Source organism: Hemiscyllium ocellatum, chromosome 10 (genome assembly GCF_020745735.1).
Source record: "Hemiscyllium ocellatum isolate sHemOce1 chromosome 10, sHemOce1.pat.X.cur, whole genome shotgun sequence".
NCBI classification, from domain to species: domain Eukaryota; kingdom Metazoa; phylum Chordata; class Chondrichthyes; order Orectolobiformes; family Hemiscylliidae; genus Hemiscyllium; species Hemiscyllium ocellatum.
The window spans coordinates 93,449,256-93,474,822 of NC_083410.1; the positions used below are offsets into that span (position 1 = coordinate 93,449,256).

At 40.3% G+C, this 25,567-nt stretch overlaps 1 protein-coding gene across 1 annotated transcript in view; it reads left to right on the forward strand.

Moving 5' to 3' along the window:
• Positions 1–25,567, forward strand: part of LOC132819582 (metabotropic glutamate receptor 1-like) — a 313,439-nt gene that overhangs the window by 82,976 nt on the left and 204,896 nt on the right. Inside the window, exon 4 of the mRNA XM_060831152.1 lies at positions 15,518–15,767. Coding sequence (XP_060687135.1) covers positions 15,518–15,767 — 250 coding nt within the window. The remainder of the gene's footprint in view (positions 1–15,517; positions 15,768–25,567) is intronic.

Here is a 25,567-nt window from a genome sequence, read left to right on the forward strand (position 1 = left end):
AAACCTCTATAATGTCACCCCTTAATCTCTACCTCTCCAGGGAAAACAGCCTCAGCATGTTCGGTCTCTCTCTCTATAGCTCAAACCATTAACTGTCCAATAGAAATTGTCTTTGCAAATACCAGATATTTATCAAACTAATAGAAAGAAATGTGTATGGCCATGAGGTTCTCGTATTCCTTGATTATTGATACCTTGCCCTTCTTTGTAACTATTAATATATGTTAATATATTATTACATAGCACATGATGTTACAGAGCAAGAGGCTCAGAGCTGTACAAGATCGTCCTTACTGGAACTTTCGCACATGACCACTGAGGTCATAGTGCTTACCTTGGAGATTATTATCAAACTCTATCACCATTTTCCCCCCCAACTCCACTTCTTTTCCAATTCGCAATAGGACTAGCTATGGTTGCAACGTCACCATCTCCTCCAGCAGTCTGTTTTTCACAGTTTCAAATGGTGGGGAAATCTCACAATTCTCCCTGAACTGATCATTCAAAACAGGGTTCAGAGAACAATACAAGGAGGCTGTCCTTGAACCGTGCTTTTAGGAGCTGATGCAAGTATAAAAGAGTGAGTAGCAATGACCCTAAGTTCATAGCACTGAAAGGACGGTGGCAGTGGGTCACTGTTTCAGATTGATGACAAGTGGGGGCTCCTCAAAAAGGCACCACTTCCACTGGTTACTTTCATCTCTTCCACCATACTCTAGTGAAAAGAGATCTGACAATGAAAGATTACTGTAATGGTGAAGTTGTACCACTGAAGTAGCACTGAGGAGTATAGAAACATAGGAACATCAAAAATAGGAACAGTAGTAGGCCATTCAGCCCTTTGAGTCTGCACCACCATTCAGTATATCATGGTTGATCATCCAATCCAAACCCTGCTCCCACTTTTACCACAGACCATCTGATCCATTTATCCCTAAGAGTTATATCTATCACCTTCTTGAAAACATTAGAAATTCTGGCCATGTAAAAATGCAGGAAGCCTGACTGGAAAGGAACACCGTTTATTGTTGATCACCAATATCGAGCCGAGTCTGCTTTTTTTAACATCCAGAAATGTTTTCACACACAACTGAGCATTTGTTTTTCCAATCACTGTGGAATTTTTTTTCTAGCTATTACCCACTTGAGTTGGCTTTATATATTTTCCAATCAACCTGTGCAGAGACATTACTTCACATCTCTGGAACAGGTGGGATTTGAACTTGATCCACGTAGCTCAAAGGTACCATTGCACCACAAGAGCCCTAAAATCTTGTCACAAATATATGGCTCCAGTCAAAATAAAGAGAAGTGAAGTCTTGACTGGAGGCCAGTATGAGGATTGAACCCTTGAATGTGGCAATGTCAGCATTACATTCTAACAATCTGAGCTAAATGCCCATTGGGCTCACTTTATAAAGGGTTCAAGTGATGACTTCCTATGAGTTGAAGCGTAATTGCTTGTAACCAGGGAACTCATACTCAATGAGCTCCACAGGAAGATTAATTAGTGACTCCCCTATGCCTTAAAGATGTTCTCGCATCCCTCCATCTCCAAGTCTGAGGGATCTTCCTTGCTCCTGGGACAGTGTGGCCTCCTGTGTTGTTTTGCCCATAGCCCCACTCCTGTTACTTTCCAGGTCTGATCAAGTGATGCATAATAAGTGGGTGAACATCTCTTCTGTGAAGACCATCGAAGAGTCACTGCAAGGGGTTTATCCTCGGTGGAATGTCCATTGAGGGCTCCTGCTGGTGTTGGTCAATGTGATCATTTTTGCAATTTTCCGCCCAGTTTCACCTCCAATACCTCACAATTATCCACATTACACTTCATCTCCCATGTATTTATCCATTCACTCAACTTGTCCAATTCACACTGAAACATTTCTGCATCCTCCTCCCAGCTCAACTTCCAATCCAGCTTTGTGTCATCTGCAAAACCATTGACCCTAATGACCTTCTATTCAGAACGACATTCAGCCTGAAAGAATAGAAGGCCAGGAAATGGTTCAGTCATTAATGTGGAGTTTGGAAAGAAAGGAATTGAATGAGAGAGGGTGTAGGCTGGAAAGTGACAGCCATTGCTACAGCTGCATTTTAAGACACAACTACAGTTGTGAATTAACTCACTTATTTTACATTTAGTTCTATGACTAACTGATCCCTGATCCTGGACATGCTTCAGCTTGTTACATGTCTAAAGTTATGGTCATAAGAAATAGGAGCACGATTAAGCCACAAAACTCATTAATCCTGCTCTGTTTTCTTCCCATCCATCTTGCAATAAAAGCTAGCATTCCATTTGCCTTCCTAGGTATTTGCTATACGTGTCTTCAAACTTCTGTGATTTCAAATACAAAACATGCAAATTCCCCTGTATCACAGCATTTTGCAATCTCTCATTAAGTAATATTCTGCTTTTCTGTTCTTCCTGCCAAAGTGAAAAACATCACATTTTCCCATATTAAACACCATCTGCCAATAACTTTTGCCCACTCATGTCAACTATCTATAATCCTTTGCAGATTCTTCATATCCATCTCACAATTTGCTTTCAACCTATCTTTGTGCCATTAGCAAATATGGCCATAATACCACCTGTTTCAACATCCAAGCTATTAGCATAGATCATAAATAGTTGAGATTCCAACATTGATCCCTGTGGCAGAGTACTGGTTACAGTCTGCCAACCTCAAAATGATCCATTCATGCTGACTGTGTTTCCCATCAGTTAGCCAATTCTCTATTTGTACTATTATGTTACCCCCAAAACCACGCTCTTAACTTGTTCAGTAACAAGATGGCAGCTTACTGAATGTCTGATTGCGTTATGATTTTCTAAAAGTCTTGTTATTAACCTCTTTAATAATAATGGGCCCGCTCATTTTCACAATGGAAGGCACTAAGCCAACTAGCCTATACTTTCCTGCTTACAGTCTACCTCTTTTCTTGAATATTGGTTCTGCTTTCCACAGGGTCATTTCCACAATAGAGTCATAGAGATGTACAGCAAGGAAACAGACCCTTCAGTCCAAGTCATCCATGCCGACCAGATATCCCAACCCAATCTAGTCCCACCTGCCAGCACCCGATCCATATCCCTCCAAACCCTTTCTATTCATATACCCATCCTATTCATATACCCATCCAAATGCCTCTTAAATGTTGCAATTGTACCAGCCTCCACCACTTCCTCTGGCAGCTCATTTCATACCCGTACCACCCTCTATGTGAAAAAGTTGCCCCATAGGTCTCTTTTATATCTTTCCCCTCTCACCCTAAACCTATGCCCTCTAGTTCTGGACTCCTCGACCCCACGGAAAAGACTTTGTCTATTTATCCTATCCATGCCCCTCATAATTTTATAAACTTCTATAAGGTCACCCCTCAGCCTTTGATGCTCCAGGGAAAACAGCCCCAAGCCTGTTCAGCCTCTCCCTATCGCTCAAATCCTCCAACCCTGGCAACATCCTTGTTAGTCTTTTCTAAACCCTTTCAAGTTTCACAACATCTTTCCAATAGGAAGGTGACCAGAATTGCACGCAATATTCCAACAGTGGCCTAACCAATGTCCTGTACAACTTCAAGATGACCTCCCAACTCCTGTACTCAATACTTTGACCAATAAAGGAAAGCATACCAAACACTTTCTTCACTATCCTATCTACTGCGACTCCACTTTCAAGGAGCTAGGAACCTGCACTCCAAGGTCTCTTTGTTCAGCAACACTCCCTAGGACCTTACCATTAAGTGTATAAGTCCTGCTAAGATTTGCTTTCCCAAAATGCAGCACCTCGCATTTATCTGAATTAAACTCCATCTGCCACTTCTCAGCCCATTGGCCCATCTGGTCAAGATCCTGTTGTAATCTGAGGTAACCATCTTCGCTGTCCACTACACCTCCAATTAAGGTGTCATCTGCAAGATTTGCTTTCCCAAAATAGGGAATTTTGAAAGATTACAACCAAAGAATCTCCACTTGAAAGACACTTCTATATGAAGACATTCTTTTTCCTAAGGGTGTCCTTTCAGGACCCATCTTGCTGCACTTGGTGGTGCTCTCCTGTTTTTTGAAAGAGTTTTGCGTTGATATCCTCTTAAAACAATAGAGAGTTGTACACTAGCTCCTCAAATCTTTTGGCAACATTACTGTTTAGGTTTTAATTTCTCAACTCACTGAAATAGCTTGGACTTTTAAAGGAAAAACTGATTGAATTCCTCATTTTTAGGACATACGGTCATCACCAGCCTGTTCTGGACCTTGTGGTAAACAATAGCTTCAGATTCTGGAATATTCCTTCCCAGATTACCAGGCTGAGATAGGCTTGAAACTGTCCCAGTGTAGTCATCATATTCTACGTTACCATATTAATGGAGTAAGAACCCAATCTCCAGGCCACATGCCAACCATTACTTTGTTTCCATGAAGCAACTGGAAACATCAGACCAGATTAGCTGCTACCAAGATCACAGTCCTACCAGGATCAGCCAGCACTGTGACCTCTTTAGCATTAAATTTAATGGGTTTTCAAATTAAAATAGTGGTCTCTACTTGGCTCAGTTTGAACTAGACTGAACCAACCCTCCTCAGGGATAGGTTTCCAGTTTTCTCAGTTGCAGTCCATAGGTTCTCAATGGTAGGATTCCTTCACCTGCCACAACTCTAATGCCTTGGCAAACTACCAACATTTGTATCTTTTATTAAAGAAATATTGTCGAAACTTTCTACTATGCCTCAGCACATACTCTGCCCCGGTAGCTTTACTGGGGTCCCCATTAGGAGGGCCCATCTTTTTAGTCACAACTTTGTTCCCCCTACTACAGGATGCCAGTTTTCTGTAGACACCAACTGCTGAACCTGGACTTGCCTCTCCTTGTCCCATGCACCTTCTGCTGTCTTGGAGATAAGCAAGCTGATAATCTTTGCTGGCTTATTTGTCTCATCCTGCAGCTACTGCCACAGCTGGTCTACCAGGAGAAGACATCTCTCTGCTTCATAGACTGAAGTTTGAAATCTTCAAGTTCTCATCAAGAGGATTACTGAAAGATTTCCCCTTCAGTAACCAGGGTAATCAGGCATATCCATCAATTCCAACCTTTGGGCATCTCTGACTAAAATATAAAGGAGCCAGGGTCACTTTCCATTGTTCTTTCTACCATTTCTCTAACTTTGCACTACCGGGTAGGCTGTAGATCTGTCACATTGGATTCTCCCAACACCAGTCTCTGTAACAAATATTGAATCGAAGCCTCAGTTTCTCCCAGTCATCCACAGTAATCCAATTTCTTTCTTTCTGGAGTTCCAGAACTTTGCTTGTTTCCTCTGGTTAAGGTTTTAATTCTTTTATGAGATGTAGTCACCACAGGCAAGGTCTGTATTTGGTACCCGTTCCCAGTTGCTTTTCAGAAGGTGTTAATGAGCTGCCTTTGTGTACTGCTGCAGTCCACCTGGTTTAACTTTTCTGCAGTGACTAGGTCAAAATGAGTGGCTTCCTGGGCTATTTCACAGGGCAGTTAAAAGTCAACCATCTTGCTATAGGCCAGACCAGGTCTTCTTGAGTCCTTGATGATTACTTGCCCAACTTGTCAAACTGCCATGAGACTATGGGTATGCCTTGAATCTATCCCAGTCAGAATGGGGACTGAAACTTGTGTTGATGGTGTGAATCTGATCCAAACATTAGTCATCTGCAAAACTACCCACCAACATCCAAACCAAGTAAAGATGAAAGTTCCTTCCCCAAAGGGCATTTGTGAGTCAGAATTAGATGAGCTTATACAACACAGATAGTTCTATGGTCACTATTATTAAGGCTAGCTTTCAATTTGAGCTTTATTATATTTAAATTTTACTATAGCCCTCAGAACATCTACCTGGCTCACTGAGTTATTAAGCCAGCAGCATTGCCACTATGCCACCATCACCTCTGCTAATTTGCCCTCTGTGATGTTCTCAGAATTTCTTTCACGTTAATAATTCCTAAACTCTCACAGAGAAATCTCTCTCCTAACAAGTGGAGTAAGCTCAAGTAGGCTCAGAATCTAGTTCTCAATTACACTCACAATGTAGATCTTGAAACAATTGAGGTTTATTCATCACCACTGATGTGATTTGATGTTCTATCACAAATACTTTGCAAATTGTTATGGCACAAAGGCAACCATCTGAACCAAATCAGCCTTTCTACACCTGTATTTGCAACATAGTAAAATTAAATCTTTGAAAATTCCCAATAGTCACTCCAATGGTCCTTAACCAGACTTTTGAATAACCAATCCCAGACTTTATTAGTCATTAATTCCAGACTTCAGCTTTGTATCTCAAACAAAATACTTACCCCTTTATTAAATTTACAATATCTTTAGCAAAGGAAAGTTAAACAACAAGGGAAGCAGATTAATGTCCGTGCCTTAAACCCAAAACATTTGTTTTCAATCTCCTTTTACCGTCAAGATTTAAGGGATAAATGAAAGAAAATAATGGAACTGGTCAGATTAAAAAGGCATTCATGCTGTGTTGTTTTACAAACATGGATGTGGAGTCCTTGCTTGCTTTTCTGAAATTTTGACCAGTTCACCTTCACAGTTCACTCGGTACAGGTAGCACTATGTCTACCTCAACTTTTTTACTCTTTGGACTCTGGTGTGAGATGAGGCGGGGAGCTTCAAATCTTCATGCTGCGTTGTCAACATGACTCCTCCAAAAACATAGTTTAAAAACTTATCTTCAATTCTGGTTCTGTCCTGAAAGACTGGTCACCTCTTCACAAGACCTCAATTGCCATTCAACAATTGCCACCTGCTTGAACATAGGGTCTCTCCCAGACTTGTCAGAAGCAGTTCCCATGTACTGACCTCGTTAACAGCCCAAAGTTTGCCTTCTGTTTAAATATAATGCTTTTTCTGGGGTCGCTGTGTCTGTTAGAATCTTTTTAATCGAGGCTCAGCCTGGAACTCGTCTCTAGGCCTGGCTTCACAAACAAACAAAGCCTGCTTGGTCTGTTCTTTCCCTTTTACCTTTTACAAGTTATCCCAAAGTCCACAATTCCAGCTCACAATTCCCAGTTCAACAAACCAAAACTGATAAAAGAATACAACTAAAAATAATGAAAAGATCAGTGAGGGTTCTGATACAATCTACTTCCTCTTCACAGCAGATCTTGTTTTATTCTTACAAGTTGTGGGTCACTCCAAATTGAAGTGACCCACAACCTGTAAGAATAAAAAACCGTAACATTTTCTTTTAAACTTGAATCCTATCTTGGGTAAACAAATCACAAGGTACAATGGGTTATATTTGATCCGTTTTTTAGCAGCGTTTCAGAACTATGATGGATTTCAACATATTAAACTGGTGGAAACAGTTTGCATTAAGGGGTAACATAGTAATCAGAAGTTACAGAATAAAGATAATTGATTATAAAACCAGAAGGAAGATGAGATTTTTTAAGTGCAATTTGAATGCACTGCCTGTAAAGGTGATGGTATTCAATAATAACACAATAATATTCTGAAGAGAATTAGGTAAGTATTTGAAAAGGGATGGGTATGAGAAACATGCGGGGTGTGGTAAAAGTAACAGAGTGGGAATACTTGATGCTCTTTCAAAGAGACCAACACAGGTACAATAGACTGAATGGCCTGTTTATCTTCTGTATGGTCTTGCTATTCTGTGGTACAGCTTGGAATGAGATTTTGATGGGAGAATGAATATTGAGAATTCTGCAGGATTGCACAATTCTGCTCCTTGAACATCACATAGCTAGTGATGTTTACTTGCACAAGTTGTCCATCAGGACCTGTCAAATTGAAATGATGGATAATTATAAAGCTCAAACACATAATCTTCTCCTTGTGAGCTGTGAATTCAACTGTACACAGTGATTTAGTGCGATTAAGCTTCACTTAGAACTGAAACATCTCAACAGCTACTACCTAATGAACAGGAATTGAATGTCCAATATTTATTTTTGCATGATGAAATACCTTCTATTTGTAAATACTAACTCAAATTGAACTGGTTCTGCTTTGCAAGATACACTCTGGATATATACCTCTTATTTAATACAACTAGGTATTCAAAAGAATAAAACATCTCATGTCTGTGTACAACCCTTGTCAACTTTGGCTATTATGATCCCCATATCTGTATTTATGTTGAAACTATTTGTGTGAATGTGTAAAGCTTTAATTATATACTTCTGCCTGGGGAGGGATTGGCATGACTTTGACATTGGCAACAAAGTGTAATTAGCATGGCTGCCTTCTATTGGCAATCCATCATTAATGCAAACATGGGAATTGCAAATGGAAATGTAAGGCTTTGGCTTTAAAATAGGGACTCGTTTATTTAATCAGGAGCTATTAGAATCCCTACCAATTCCCGAAATTATTGCTCACCCTAAATGCCTTTGAGAAAGTGGTGATGCGTCATGTGTTGTAATTCATATGGTGAAGGTAATCTCACAGACTGAATAACAACCTTGCACTAGAATAGTTGTCACCTACTCTCAAATGTATGTCACCTGGAGTTGACCCATTTCTGATATGTGTCTGGGATGATACCATTTGCAATGTCCCACTTATTGCCTATCCCTGGTTTCCCTGAGAATGCAATGATGATCCTTTACAGTTGTATTGGTAACGAATGTGTTGGAGTGAGAATTCCAAAACTTTGACATAACAATGAGGAAAAGGCAGCCATTACATGTCCATGTCAGGATGTTACCTGAATTGGAGAGTCTGACAATTTTCCGATAATGTTACTGCTTTGTCCTTCCAACTGATTACTATTGAACTAATAGTAACTGCACTGCATTTTATCAATTGTAAACAAAGCTTGCCAATGATGGACTCAGTGAATGTCTCATTCAGTGGCAAGGCCCCGATGGTATTATGGCTATTGAGTGTCCTTGCAGTCACACCCATCCAGGTATTTAACGCATATTCCATTATACTCCTCACTTGAGCTTTATAGTTAGTGCAGAGGTTTTGAGAGGACTGAATGTCAGGCACTTCCATAACTTGTAGAGTATCCAACTTCTGCCTCATTCTGGTGTCCACAATGTTGACTTAACTAAATCCTTAGAAACTTGTGTCCTCCATGAGATGTTGATGGGATACTCTTGAAGGCCAGTGATAGTAGTTAGTCTTGTTAGATGTAGTTAAAAATCACACAACACCAGGTTATAGTCCAACAGATTTACTTGGAAGTACTAGCTTTCAGAGAGCTGCTCCTTCTAGCTACCTGATGAAGGAGCAACACTCCGAAAGCTAGTGCTTCCAAATAAATCTGTTGGACTATAACCTGATGTTGTCTGATTCTTAACTTTGTCCACCCCAGTCCAACACTGGCATTTCCACATCATTGTTAGATTGTAGTCTTTGCCTAATATTTCTCTACCCAGGCATGGATAGGCTTGGTGCTTCATGGTTAAAGATAGCAATATCAATATAACATGTATTGCTTAGTTCTGTATTGTCTTCTTGACTAATATGGTAAAGCTACAGAACTTTGTACTCATCCGAAGATTGATAGGGATGTCCATGCCATGCTACTGCTGGTGTTCAGCAGAGAGTTAGCCTTCTGCCTCGTCTAAATCATGGCCAGTTTTTCTTCTTTGCATTATAAATGAGCAGGACAAAGTGCTTGCTCTTTAGAGAACCTGCTTGATTTTAGATTGTCATATGCAGAAAACCTGTGCTGCCAGAACAATTGTTGGCAAAGATGGTGTCAACCCATGATAACTCTTCGCATGCATAGCAAGTTCATTAAATATTGGCTGCTTAGCCAATTAATCCAATAGTACATCAATTCAAATTGTTAAACTGTCACTTCCCTATTTAGAATATGTTGAGCCATCAACTTGTTTACATACTTTCTGCATTTTTAAACAAATTTATTTATATTCCATTGCATACGGCTTTACTTTGTGACAACTTTAAAGGTGGCTCCATGTATTAGATTAGAAGATCATTGCTCTTTGAAAAGTTGGTTAATAATGTACCTACTGATGTTCTGAAACTACTGATTCAGGAATTGTCCTGTTGTTTTGGAAAATTGCTATTATTAAAGAAAAGTAGGAGAGATAAACACACAAATTACAGACTGTTTAGTCTTTATGTCTATCGTGGGGAAGTTACTAGTACTTTACATTAGTCAAAAGGTTGTCTCCAAATCCACCCACTATTATATTTATTGATGGTCTGTTTGGTGGAAATCGATGGAAAATCATCTGGAATTTCATATAAATAAACATTCCACAAACATTCCCTTTTCTGTCTCATTGGTTACCTCCTCAAAAAAATTAATTTGATTCATTAGGTGTGATTTATACATATATGCTGGCTCATTCTGATCAGTTCATGTCTCTGCATTTCTCAGGTTCCATTAATGAGGCTTGTGTTCTTCATATATAGAAAACTAAGGCGATAATGCAATTCCAATTTGAAAGATTATTAATGGATTTGATCAGTTAAATTGAACAATTTGCTGAAGTGGAGAATTTTAGAAGAGGATGAGCATATCTTAAAATTAAGCTAGGCCTTTCGGGGTGATCTCAAGATGCACATCTGCACAAATAAGTGTAATTAAAATCTGAAATTCTGTCCTTAAAAGACACTGGGCAATTGAAATTATAAGGTGAAAGTGAGGACTGCAGATGCTGGAGACTAGAGTCGAGAATGTGGTGCTGGAAAGGCAAAGCAGGTCAGGCAGCATCTGAGGAGCAGGAAAATTAACGTTTCGGGCAAAGGCCCTTCATCGGGAATCAGAATTAGAATTATAAGACTGATAGACATATCAGTTACTGTTAGAGAACCAAGGCAAGTGGAGTGGGTTTAACAACCATGATTGAAATGAATGGGGAAATCATTCAGGGGGTTTCAGAATTGACATCTCCTCATAGTTTTATTCCTTATAAAGATACGCTTGATTCAGCCTTACTGATTCAGTGGCTAACTTTAACAAAGCACACCAACTTTCCAGCACCCTGCACTCATTGTAAATTGCAAATTATTTGGATTAAGTGCAAAAGACTAAAATAGAATTAATTTGTTTGTGTGTGCTAGTTTAGAAGATTATTACTACCCTGTTCCTCAGATAGGAGTTAGAATTGTATTACATTAATGTGGTTTAGTATTGTTCAGGAGTGTTTCATCCGCCCTCTGTCAGATTTTATTTTAATACCAGAGATGAAAGGGCTACATGACTAATGGAGGAGTGCCACATTTTTTCCTCCTCTGAGCCATGTTTTTGAATCAAAACAACAGGTAATATGAGGATAACATAGACATTAGAATTCACAACTGAATAGAGCTTGAATATCTAAATGCTATTGCAACTGTGCACAAATTACAGCCCACATTCAGAATACCAACTGGCATTGCAGAACATAAACGCTGCCATGCCTGTTGCTAGTCTTAGTGTGCTCATTATTTTCTCTTAAAATTTTAACACAGTCATTTACCAATCTAAAACATTAAACGGGCGAAGGAATGCTGTTAGATCACTCGGTCATTTCTAACCTTCTAATGTATTACTTCCCTTGTATCTTAGATAAATTACAGAGATGAGTCCCAACTTCTCCTTCATTACAAATATCAATCTTTGCTTGAGAGTTAAGGAATGTGTTGGTAAAGCACACTCTGTCTCATGATTGATTTTAATTAATGTCTTTATCGCAGACAAAAGATATGTTTTGTCAAAGGCTTCTATCTTGCATTTGTCATTCACGAGAAGCATCAAAGTAAGGGATAAATCACCTTTATGATATATGAGAGGAGAGTTCACACACACAACCTAAATGTTGCTTGTCCTTTAGATCAATATTCCTGTGAAGTGTCCTGATGACTGCACTATGACAAACGTCTATAAAACGTGTCACTTTTCAGCAATAATTAAGTCTGTACTATCAAACTCCTGATTTATTTATCTCAGATTTCCATAACTTATGTCAGCTTTTAAGTATATTTAACCACAATTTAGAATTAAAGTTGCAAGATAAATTATTTTACTGAAGAAAAAACAAACTCTTCCATACGAGTAATAATATTCAGTTACGTTTTTATGGTTTCTTCTACCTAATCCACAAAATGGAAAAAAATATGAACACTATGAGTCTAAACATTAAGCTAGCTTGTTTCAAATGTGCTGCTTGTAAAAATAAGCTTCAAACTGGAATTCAGTTCCTAAATCTGTATGTCTTACTAATCTCACCTCCACCAAGATATTGGTCATCCCTGCTAACTCTCCTTCATTAGCTTGACATCTTTCTTTTAGAACATAGTACATAGAAAAGTACAGGACAGAACAGGCCCTTCAGCCCACGATGTTGTGCTGAGGATTATTCCTAATGTAAAATAAAATAACCTAACCTACGCACCCCTCAACTCACTGCTGTCCATGTGCATGTCCAGCAATCATTTAAATGTCCCTAATGTCTCTGCTTCCACCACCACCGCTGACAATGCATTCCATACATTCACAGCTCTCTGCATAAAAAACCTACCTCTGACGTCTCCTTTATATTTTCTTCCTAATATCTTAAACTATGACCCCTTGTGCCAGTCAGTCCTGCCCTGAGGAAAAGTCTCTGGCTATTAACTCTTCTCATATTATGCCTCTGTAAGGCACCCTGGAATAGCTTTCTACATAAATGGTGCTATATAAATAATGATGCTTCCTTGGGATTTCAAATTACAAATTTTCCGTTGGATTTCTCCAAATTGTCCTTGTCAGATTTCCAACTTCACCACTTCCAAGTCATGGTAAATCAGTTTGTTTTTGCATTTATATGGAATTACAAGCACTTGCTGAACTTTGAATATCTCAGCTCCCATAATTCAGAAGAATTGGCAAGCATGTTAGCAACTGAGCCAACCACATAGCACTGTTCAAATTTAAGTTGTTTCTCTCCTCAGCCTATGGAAATGTACAACACTGTATTAGGTTAAGCTTGGAAATTGTATTGCTGTTATTTTGATTTTAAAGACTGCTTACATAACTAAATTACAAAATTTAAATGATAACACCAAAAAGCAAAAGTAATGTATTTCTATTACAACCATATTAAATTAGTGCACAACGCATTGCTATATCATCATGTGTAGTATTTATTGTATGATGGTTTGTTATACTTCTTTCATAAAAGTCTACTGTATACGGTGCTCACTTTGTAGTCTCCTCTACACTGGAGAGACCAAATGCTGACTGGGTGACTATTTTGCAGAATATGTCTACTCAGTCCATAAGAATGACCCCATCCTTTCAGTTGTTTCCTATTTCAGTATACACCATTTTGCACTTGTGCTAACACTTCTGCCCAAGACTTGCTGCAGTAGTCCAGTGAAGCCCAACAGAAGCTGTTGGACAACATCTCCTTTTCTGCTTAAATAATTTACAGCCTTCAGAACTCAACATTAAGTTCAACAGCTTCAGAACATGCACACTATCCTTCAATTTGACTACGTTGCTGTCTCCCCAGTATCTTTATGTTTGATCTCAGCAGAGCTTGCCTATTTTCTAATATTCGCATCTATCATTAAAGCCTACTTTTGCATCTAGATTTCTCCTTTTTCCCATTACCACTCCCGTTGTCTTTTGCTCTATGCACACTCACCATCTGTTCCACTAGCTCCTCCTACCCCTTTGTCAACAGCATAAAAAGTCTACAATTTTCAAATCCCTTTCAATTCCGAAGAAGATTCATTGGACACAACAGGTTTTCCCTCTACTTCTCTCTCCACAGATGCTCCCAGACTGATTGAGTTTCTCCAGCACGTTCTGTTTTTTTTTCTTTCAGATCTCCAGCATCTACAGTATTTTGCTTTAATTTGTTGTATTATAGATCCTGATCAATGTTGTATGAGTTAGCTGAACTCCTGGTCTCCAGAAGATATATTTTCTGCCACCATCCACCTTTGCGATTGTGATGGGCAGGGTCTGCTTTGTCTGATGTGGTAAAGGAAAACCACTAGGTAGTCTAACAAGAAGAGGCTCTTGTCTTTTACAGAATGTGAATTATCACATGACAGGAACCAAGTACAACTCTGATTGATGTAATAGACATTATTACTAACACGATGAGAAGACCTAGCTGGTGGGTCTATATCGAGTCATAGAGTCATACAGCATGGAAACAGACCCTTCAGTCGAACTAGTCCATGCCAATCATAATCCCAAACTAAATTAGTTCCACCTACCCACATTTGGTCCAGATATCTCCAAACATTTCTTACTCAATTACTTACCTAAATGTCTTTTAGACATTGTGACTGTATTGAACACTTCCTCTGGAAGTCCATTCCCCAATTTACCCCTCATTTACCCTTTTTTAAACCTTTCTCCTCTCACCTTAAAAAAATTGCCTGCTAGTCTTGAAATCCCTCAGCCTCAGGGAAAGGCACTTGTCATTCACCTTACCTATACCCCTCATGGTTTTATGAACCTTTATAAGGTCACCCCTCAACTTCTTACACTCCAGTGAAAAAAATCTATCCAGCCTCTCCTTATTACTCAAGACCTCCCTTCCCAGCAACATCCAGGTAAATCTCTTTTGAATGCTCTCCAGCTTAAGAATGTCCTTCCCATAGCAAGGTGTTGAGAACTGGACATAATACTCTTTCAAGATACAAAGATGATCACCTCCTGCAAGGCTTTATGACGTTAACATCATGGGTAGATATTATTTCACTCTTAACCTTCAGCATTAACCTTTTAAGAAACAAACATCTAATACAACAGTGTTCCCAACAGTCTCCTCTGGGATGTAAGAAACCAACAAGTCAACATTGGATCACTAAAGATTGGTAAAATATTTATGATTTACAAATCTCAAGTTGCTGGATTTTAACCCAGTTATTTAACAAGGAAACGCGATGCGCATTTGTATAGGAGCATTCATGATCTAAGGAATCCCAAAATACTTTACAGCTGCAAAATACTATTGAAGCGTAGTCTCTGTAGGAATATACAGGAAACATGGCCGCCAAATTGTACATAGCAAAGTGCCCGAAGCAGAAATAAGTCAAATGTGCAGATAATCTGTTATCTCATGATTTTGATAGAGGGGAAAATGTTGGAAACCACCAGGAAAACCATCACTTCCCCCTACCAATCTTCTTCAAAACGAGGGACTAGATTAAAGTAAAATATCTGGTCAGTATGGATGGGTTGGACTGAAGGGTCCCATTCTGTGCTGTACATCTCCCTGACTCTAGGACCCTATGACTTTCCTGAGTCCAGCTAAGAGGGCAAACGGGACCTTAGCTTAATATCTCATCTTAAAATTGGCACCTTTGAAAATGCAGCACTCCCTCGGTATTCCATACTTGAATGGTGATTTAAATTATGTGTTTAAGACTTTGGAGTGGGGCTTAAACCCACAATCTCCTGACTCTAAGATAAGAGTGATGCCACTGAGCTACAGCCAGTACTGTCTAAAATAGTGTTATGGTGACACTATGTGATCATTCTCCAGATTAATTCTTAATCAAAAGTGTCTCATATCTGTTTTAGGAAACTATGGAGAGAGTGGGATGGAGGCCTTCAAGGAGTTAGCTTCTCAGGAAGGAATATGCATTGCACACTCAGGTAAAATCTACAGCAATGCTGGAGAGAAAACCTTTGACAGACTCCTGAGAAAATTAAGGGAAAGACTGCCTAAAGCAAGAGTTGTCGTCTGCTTCTGTGAGGGGATGACAGTGAGAGGCCTGCTCATGGCGATGCGAAGACTTGGGGTACTGGGCGAGTTTCTACTGATTGGCAGGTAAGCAGATACCTGTTAATTTTCTGGTACAAACTATATCATACCATCGTGTATCTTTTATTGTGTTACTGTGTGAAGTGACGACTGAATATCCCCTAATATTACAGTGCGATATGCTACATATATCTGCTTTGCATTAGTATGTAATGATGCCACTGGATATCTGTAACATACATATTAGTGTTGATCTCAGAAGTCAATTCTCATCTCAATTGAAGATTACAGAATTTATAGGCAGCCTATTAAGAAGAGACTTTGAATCCTCAGTTGAATTTTCAGCTGCTTTCAGAGTGGCCTTTGGCTGTTGGCTACAACAGCATTGCTTTGTTAAGAAATAGATAAGACCTTTTAAGATTGGGGGCCTATGATTCATTTAGTGTATCCAATTGCAATCAGAATTTCTGGCACCATAAATATTCCACACCTAGGCTTTTAAAAATTACCTTTAGAGTTGGTTAGCTCAATTGGCTGAATGGCTGGTTTGGGATGCAGACTGATGCCAACAGTGCGGGTTCAAATGCAGGTTATCATGAAGGATTCTCCTTCTCATCTTCTCCCCTCAGGTTAAACCACCACCAGCCATCTCTCTCTCTCTCTCACTGATGAGAGAGGAGCTTTGTGATCCAGGAGGACTATAGTGGCTTTACCTTTCACTTGTCTCAAGGTCGCCACTGGCAGAACTTTATACCATCCCTCATCATTGGCAGGGGAGCTCTTTAAATTCCCAGGGTTCTCAACACCTTCCAACCAAACTGTGTCTGGGCAGCAGTTTTACGGTGGGCTGTGAGTGAGTCCTAGGGTGGCCCACACAGCCTTATCCTGATTGAGGCCCTCAGACAGCACCTTGATAATTGGCAGCATTTCAGCTGGCAAGAGAAGTCCAGTGCCACGGTCTGTGAGGTGTTGCCCAGCAGACCATCCATCATTGATATTAACTGAGAGAGACCAGAGGATGCACTTCAATCACTGATGCCCTCTCTGGGATTAGCACCCCATTCCCCCTAACCCCACACTCCACAGGTTCTGCAACAGCCCCACCCACCTTCTGGCTGCTAACAAAAGGGTATGGCACTGAGATGAAAAAAAAATCTCTTCACCCAGACAGCGGTGAGCCTGTGAAATTCTCTGCCACAGAAAGTGATCGAGGCCAAAATATTGTATGGTTTCAATATGTTAGATGCAGTTCATAGGACTAAATGGACCAATAGGAGCAGAAAGTGGAAGAAGCGTACTGAGTTGGATGATCAGCAATGGGTATATTGAATGGAAGCGCAATTTTGAAGGAATGAGTGGCTCCCTTCTGCTCCTATTTTCGATATTTCTGTGTTTGTATCTACTCTCCTGATCTCACCTCTCAAGACTCCCAAACCGTTTTCTCCACTACCCCCTCTGGACCTATGTTTGCTTTTATTCTGGGGATTGTTTATAGTTCCAGAAGTGGCCATCACTCCAGGCAGCACTGCTAAGTCTACAGAGCTGACAGTCAGATCAACAGGCAAGTTCTCTGGGATGGCACTTTCTGACCAGTGAGGACCCATTCACTGGTGGGTTGGGAAACACTCCCATTTGAAAACTCCTGCCCCTCATATCAAGAGTGTGCCCCGTAGTTAGTGCATTTAAGGCTCATCCATTCAAACTGAGTCTCTTCAGCCAACAAGCCACTGAGTCAGAAGCTCAGTACTATTGCAAAGGATTTCATTTGACATTTCAACACATCACTGAACAAATGCTGTGCTCTAAAGAATGTGGTCTTTTTGTTGAGAGTACATTCTGAGTGCCGCTCTGTCCTCTCTGGTGGGTGGCAATGCTTGTGTGGAACGATTACAAAGGAAATGATTTTTCTTTGGGCTATCATTCACTTTGTGAAATGATACCCTTAACATAACAGTCTATGGTAATTATTATTGAGACAATTCCTTTAATAAAGTACAAAGACATTGGATCTTAAATGTCTTTTGGTTCAACTAAACTTCTTGCCCTTACAAAAATGTATCTTCTAGACAATATGATAACTTCCACCTCCCCGCCCCCCCCATGTCGTAGAACCATGAAGCAGTCTACTCTAATGTTATACGGCATGCCTGCCTGCATTACCGTGAATACGGATAATTAAAGTTCAAGCACTGCATCAGCCTTACCATTGAATCATGAAACATTGTCACAGTGAGGAGCCAGGTGAACCGCCCATAGGCCGCAGCCTGTGAACAAAAAGTAGCTTTAGAACGGCAAGCTAGAAACTCAACGAAACTGGGTTAGTAATGATTCCCCACGGCAGATTCACCGCCAATGATTAGCCACTGCCAGTTCTCCACCAGCGTTTCTCAGCTGGGGTCGTTTGACCTCAGGAGACTATTTGCCACCGGAAATATATATATATATATATTTCCGGTGGCAAATAGTCTCCTGAGGTCAAACGACCCCAGTTGAGAAACGCTGGTGGAGAACTGGCAGTGGCTAATCATTGGTGGTAAGTATGAAAGAACAGGTGGGAGGGAAAACAATCAGTATATATGTGTGTGTGTGTGTGTATATATATACTGATTGTTTTCCCTCCCACCTGTTCTTTCATACTTCTCAGTCCCCTTTATTTATACAACTACATACTACATGTTGATTTAAAAAAAAGAGGTAAAATAAATATCATTTTATTGGTTTATATATAAAAATGAGTTACAAACTTTAACCAGAAAAAGGAAATATATGTTAAAAATCTTTGTAATGGCAGTAAAATCTCACATTAATATTCAACAATGAAATTTTTTAATTCATTTGATAGTTATGAGCTATTCCTCTAAGATATCCCAAACAATCACTTTCACCGTATTCAAGAACAATATGTAATTGGAATCACAAAATGCTGAAGATCAGTAGGGTTTGGTGGTGCTAAACTAATATCTTTCTTTTTTCGGTGAATTACTTTCTTCATGCTGCTTGTCGTCAGTAAAAATGCTAGGACTGACTGAGGGACATCAGCTCCATATTCGTTAATAAGAACACTAGGTACTTCCTGAGATTCTTCTGCACAACGTTTTAAACTTGTTTTCACTTTCGCAACTGGGACACTTGCTGCGGAAGGGGAGTGCGTGTGTGTTCATTTATTATTTTTATCACAGTGCCACTCATGGTGTGGATCAGTCCGTTACATCGGCCCCCTTGTTCACATCGCCAAAACTTAATACTTGAATCACTCTTGGATAGTTTATCAAAAACATATATAAAACCATCATGGTAAAACTTCTTATTTCCACTGTGAGAAACAGAACTCACTCACAAATCAGTCTGAGACAAAGCCCTTGGAAACTAGAACAATTTATTACAGCCTTGCAAGTACCGGACACTTCTGCAATCAAGCAGAAATGCACGTGAAAGCAAAACATGTAAGCATTCTTATTCAGTTTGCAAGGTGCGGAATCACGCCTCCATTTTCCCATTCTATCATAAGCCGATTACCTCATTTGTTTTTTTCTCTCTAGTTATTTTCTTATCTGGCCATGATGCTGTCCTATTATGTCTGCATTCTTTGTTCCTTGTCTGTTGCAGCTTGTTCTTTTATCCAGTTTCTCTTATCATACTATAAGCTTTATTGTGAAATGCCCCTGCTGCTTCTTTTTGTGGTCAGCTACAACCCTTCATAGTTATTTCCTAGCTTAAAACTATTTTCTTTAAAAGACCCTCTATATTCATTAAAGTCTTAGCCTTAAGTATGCTACATGCTACATGCTACAAGAATTCCACGACCGTTTGTATAATGTCCCACCCCCGCAACACCCCTCCCCCCACCTGCAGAAACTACATTTCTAATCTCCCACAATTCTCCCTTTTTCTTTTTTTAAAACTGTTGTTTCTGCACTTATTAAGTCTCCTTTAATTTATTTCTTATGTTCTGCCCTCTTACGCTTTTTGGCGATGAGATTCACAATCTTACATTTTACATTTGTGCTATTCGTCCCTCGAACTCTAAAAGCATTCTTTGACTTTCTCTTTGTTGCATATCACCTGCTGATTGTAAAAGCATCTGATGATTTATTTGGGTTCCTTCCCCAAGGGATGTCATCAGTCGGCTCATTACCCATTTTAGGACGTTGAACCCCACCACCAGACCCACTAATATCAATAATTCATAGATAGCTAAATTGACTAACCACCTTCCCCAACCAGTCAATCCCCAATTCCCCCATTCCCATTCTTTTTCGTTCCGGTACCGATTACCGGCCTCCTTTATTTTGGCAATTTTGTCTCGCACATGTTTGGAGATATCAGTAATGTTAGAGGAGACCTCAGGTATGTACATACAACATTCCTCTCCAATTAGTGCACAGGTACCATCCTTGTCTGCTAGAATATAATCCACAGCCATCCTGTTCTGAAGGGTCGTTAGCACTAGTGGCAATCATTTCGGTCGTTATGGCTGCTACTTTGGATTGGGTTGCGACCAACACATCAGCAGTATTGTTGGCCAACATTTCCAGGGAAACTGCCAACTTTTGTATTTCTACTCCTGCTTGAGCGGTCCCATACATAGGTATCAAAGTCCAGAGGAGGCGATCTCCTTCGGTTACTTTCCAGGTTACGAGCCTTCCTCTCTGTTTATTCCAAGGTATTTTTGGGGCTCTCTTTAACAGCCCCAAGTGGAGAATTATATAGGCGAGGTAGCAGCAACCACTCCAACCTTTCTGGTTTTAAGATAGTGTCGGAACTAGATGGTCCCAGCACCCATTCCTGTTACATCTGCCACTCCAAACCTACTTCTCGCCAGGGATAAATGGGCAGGCCTTTAAGTCACACACCCAATATGTCCCATTCAATAGTTGGGGAATGGTTTTGGGAGTAGCTTGGCTGGTGTAGACACAAGGTGATTTGCCTAATCGGAAGGGTGTGGTATCATTCTGATTACAGAAACAAGTGGTATTTACTGCTCCTTTCCGTGGGAAAACTCTAAGGCCATCAATAGCCCAGAGTTTTCGGGGCTGGTCGAGGGAACCACCCCGCAAAGTTATAATTACCCCTTTCAAATCTCCAAGTTGTATCATTTGAGCCCGAATCAAATTGTTGTACATTGTACACTTCTCTTTTGGTAAGTGGTATTACCGTGAGAGGAATTCCGGATTCCCCATGGTGTGGGTTCTCTGCACATACCCAACAGTCGGTATGCCCCTTTAGTTTAGCATAATTCTGACATAAAGCGGTAAAATGATTTTTCCCACCCCCTTTGGCAGCTAGCGCCAATATTATCATGACAATATAAAGCTGACCACTCATTTCAGCTCATAACCCTATCTGTCTATTCCCTAACCCTTTGTATGCCAGGGAGGAGTGAGTCCATGCAACACTTACAATTGTTTTTGGATACAGTTTCTTTTAACCAATACTTAATAGTCTCTTATCTCCGTCAATTCTTTTTGCTCAGTTTGATTTTCAGAGGGTTGTCTGTAGCATGTGCTTGCCAATCTGCCAGAGGGGAAGGAGCGTCCACCGGGCCCTTAACACGAGTGTGATGACTCCACCCTTTTTCAACAGTTTGGATGGCTGTTACAGTGGTCAGGAAGGTTAGGAATGGTCCCTCCCAGCTTGGGTGCAGTTTGGTATCTTTCCAAGTCTTTATCAGGACCCAATCACCCAGTCTTATCCGATGTACTGCAAACACAAGTGGAGGTGTCTGGGTCAACAGACCCTTCTTCCTAAGGACAGACAAAGAAGAGCCGAGCGCCACAATATAGTTCTTTAAAAACTTATCATTGAACTCTACAGCTGGTAATTGTCCTGTCACTTCCTCATCATTTTCTCTAATTAGGGTTGGCTCAAAATTAGACACCAAGAATTCTTCGCCTTTTACTCCGGAAACCCTGTGATTTTTGTTAGTCAATTTAACACCGGTAGGTCTAAAACTTAGGGATGATCGTGCTGCTCCCGTGTCCACCAAAAATATTGCCTTCTCCCCTTCAGGTCCCACCTTTAAATTTATCAAGGGTTCCCAGTGGATGTCAGGAGGAAGGAACCCCTGACTCCCCTAATCTTCATCGAAAGTCAGTAGGGAAAGGGCTTCCCTTTCTCGTGCTAATTCCGAGCATTCCCATTTAAAATGCCCCACTTTCCCGCAATGGTAACACCCTGCCTGTTGCCTCCTTTCCCAGGTATCTGACCCTTGTCTTTTGTGTCCTCCCCTACCCTTCCTGTTATTCCTTGATCCCATTCTCCTAATTGTTATTTCTTCTACTGACTCCACCATCATTTTGGCTTTCTGTTTCTGCTTCTCATCTTCCCTTTTCACATACACTTTCTGTGTCTCACATAACAGTTCTTCCATCTGTCTTTCACTCCATCCATCTAATTTCTGTAATTTCTTTGTATGTCCAGCCATGATTTAGTTACAAACTGGACTTTTAGGAGTCCCCGTGCTATCGGATTATCAGGATCCATTCCCGAATACTTCCTTGTGGCCTCCTTGAGCCTTTTAAGAAATGCAGAAGGGGTTTCATCCTTCTCTTGTCGTACTTCAAAGGCCTTAACAAAGTTTTGTGATCTAGGTGCCGCCTTTTTAATTCCTAATATTACCATTTCTCGTAGATCCCGCATTGACTCCCTATCTTTCCTGTCATTATTTTCCCAACGAGGGTCAACATTTGGGAATTTCTGTTCTGCTGGGGCCCCTTCTTCCCCAGCTGGGTGCTTCTTTTCCCATTCCTATAAAACCGCTCTCCTAATCATACCTTGTTCTTCCCCTGAAAATAACGTTCCTAAAATTGCCATCAGTTCTCCCCAGGTATATAAATTAGGCCCTAGGAATTGGTCTAATTGTTCGGCTAGTCCAACCGGATCCTCTATTAAACTCTTCATTTCCTTTTTAAAGACCCTAACTTCACTGCTAGTTAAGGGAGCGTTTACATATCTGATTCTACCTTCCCCAATCGAAACCTCTCGTAAGGGACATACTTTTACATTTCCAATATCTCTGCCCCTCCTTTACATGTGGTGGCTCGAGTGATTCTGAGCCCCCCTAGGTTCTGCATTTTTTAGTTCAGAGCCCGTTCCCCTTTCTGTGTCTGGACTCGGTTCTACTTCGGGAGCTGTAGGCTCGTTCCAGGGAGTAGTATATGGGGGCGGCCAACACATTAAGGGATCCCATTGTGGCTTCCCTTGTTCATTCTTTTTCTGTTCTTTCCCTAATTCCTCCGTATTCATGGGACATAATTTTACTCCCACGCTCCCTATCCAACAAGCCGCATAATCGGACTCTTTTTGACTGTACGGTTCTTTTCGATTGACATATATATTAAGATCGTGACACAGCCAATCCTCATCGGACCCATATTTGGGCCAAAAAAAATACCAGGCACCTTAATACTTTCTCTAGTCCAAACGAAATAACAATAGTTTATCATTGTAGCCTTATCTTTCTCCCGTATCCAGGAGTTGTGTTCCCAATTACCCAACGTTCTCCCCAAAGAACTGTCAGGCGGGATATATCCCCCTTTAACGTTATTTGCAGATCGATCGTTACACAGGCAACTCCCCGTGCCTCCCATTGTTGCTAATTTAATTAATCTTGACAAGGTCCGGTGTCACCTTCTTCCACACCCCCTTCAGGGTCCTGACTGGACACTTTAGTCATTCGATTAATCTGACTAATTATATGCTTTTTTTTGAGACCTTGACTGTTCTCCATAAATCACTTTTATGTAAGGATAAAAGAGATTAGTTAGAAACTGATAGTAAGGCAGTCATGATCTATAAAAAGAACAGGAGTTAACATTTTATTTCATAATCTGTAAAATCCTTAACCTTAAAAGAAATCATGTTAAAATTTCCATAGTAGAAATCAGATTCAAAACAGCCCCAGATCTCAAGCTCCAAGGAACAAAGCACAAACATTCAATCACCAACAAACAAATGTGCATTCAAACTGAATCACAAAGGGTTAAACTTTCTACTAGCTGTACAGCTCTTTCTCTTTCTTTCTCTCTCTCTCTCGCTCACACACACACACAAACACACACAAACACACACACACACACACACACACACACCGTATCTCACAGACACTTTGAGCTCCCCACAACGACTCCTCACAACAGAACTCACTCACAAATCAGCCTGAGACAAAGCCTTGGAAACAAGAACAATTTATTACAGCTTTGCAAGTACCGGACGCTTCTGCAATCAAGCAGAAATGCGCACAAAAACAAAACATGTAAGCATTCTTATTCAGTTTGCAAGTTGCAGAATCACGCCTCCATTTTCCCATCCTATCATTAGCCGATTACCTCATTTGCTTTTTCTCTCTAGTTATTTTCTTATCTGGCCATGCTGCTGCCCTTGTATATCTGCATTCTTTGTTCCTTGTTTGTTACAGCTTGTTCTTTTATCCAGTTTCTCTTATCATACTATAAGCTTTATTGTGAAATGCCCCTGCTGCATCTTTTTGTGGTCAGCTACAACCCTTCATAGTTATTTCCTAGCTTAAAACTATTTTCTTTAAAAGACCCTCTGTATTCATTAAAGTCTTAGCCTTAAGCATGCTACCTGCTACAAGAATTCCACAGCCATTTGTATAATGTCCCACCCCCGCAACACCCCTCCTCCCACCTGCAGAAACTACATTTCTAATCTCCAAGTTTACTAATAATTTTTGTATACATTTTGAAGACTTGGGGGAAAAAGCAAGCTTAAAAAAAAACTCTCCTGCAACGAAAATAAGCTGTTACTGAAACAACACAAACACTACCTTAACCAATATAACGGCAATTTTATATAGTTTAGATATGCTCGGTGGTCAAAGGGCAGTGACTAATCGTTGGCGGCGAATCTGCTGTGGTGAATGGTCCCATCCTGACGAAACTCTGTTCATTATAGAGTTAAATGGATTCAAGGTGGAGCGTAAATTAGCTGAGCTGCGAGTGCACATCTATCATAGTAGGATAGGTAACAAAAGACTCAGGGTCAGTCTCTGAAATGGGCATGAGGCCCCTAATGTGTGCACTAGGGGCCCACTCTGCCAAAACGATTTGCCCTGTATGAATACCAACCAAGTCGAATATATCTAAAAGTGATTAATGTAAATGCGATAGTTAACAGAAGCATCACCAAGAAGCTATGATTTAAAAAGACACTTGAGAACCTCCCAAGCCTACTACAGTTCCATTGATCATTCCAGCTGCTTTCCAAATGCTCCCTCACTTGATTGCTGCCAGCAATCCTACTCTCCTGATCATTTTCCCACACTCTCTTCCATCAGTATATACCTGAATGCCACAGTGAGAGATGCAGGACTATGGAATTGTAATGGCCTTCATCACAATTTGCTTCCCAGTAGCCAGTGAGTGTCCAAATACAAATATTAATGAACTTGGTAGTGTTGTGGTTATGTTAATTGGCTAATAAAAGAGCCTGTTTAACTGAACCAGAATTATGAGCTCCAAAAGTACTTTTAATCAACCTGTTCACATATGACACACCTCCAAGACAGGTGGGCCAGAGACAGGGACAATAATCACAGTGCAAATATCAAGGCAAGTGAGGAATGCAAGTGAGGAATGTGAGCTAAGATAAAAAAAATTAAGGTTCAGCATTGTAAGAATATTGGGTCACTATTGATAGACAACTGGATTCACTCACTTCCACAACAATATGTTTAACTTTAAACTTTCCTAAATGAGCCACTCAGTTGACCAAACTTCTGTGACAAAGTACAATGAGAATATAAGTAGGTGGGACCACCGCATATTAGCTCATGCCCCTGGTACAGATGTGATGAAGGTGCACCAATCTGAGTTGGTTCTGTAACACCGAGGGATTTGTGGCAA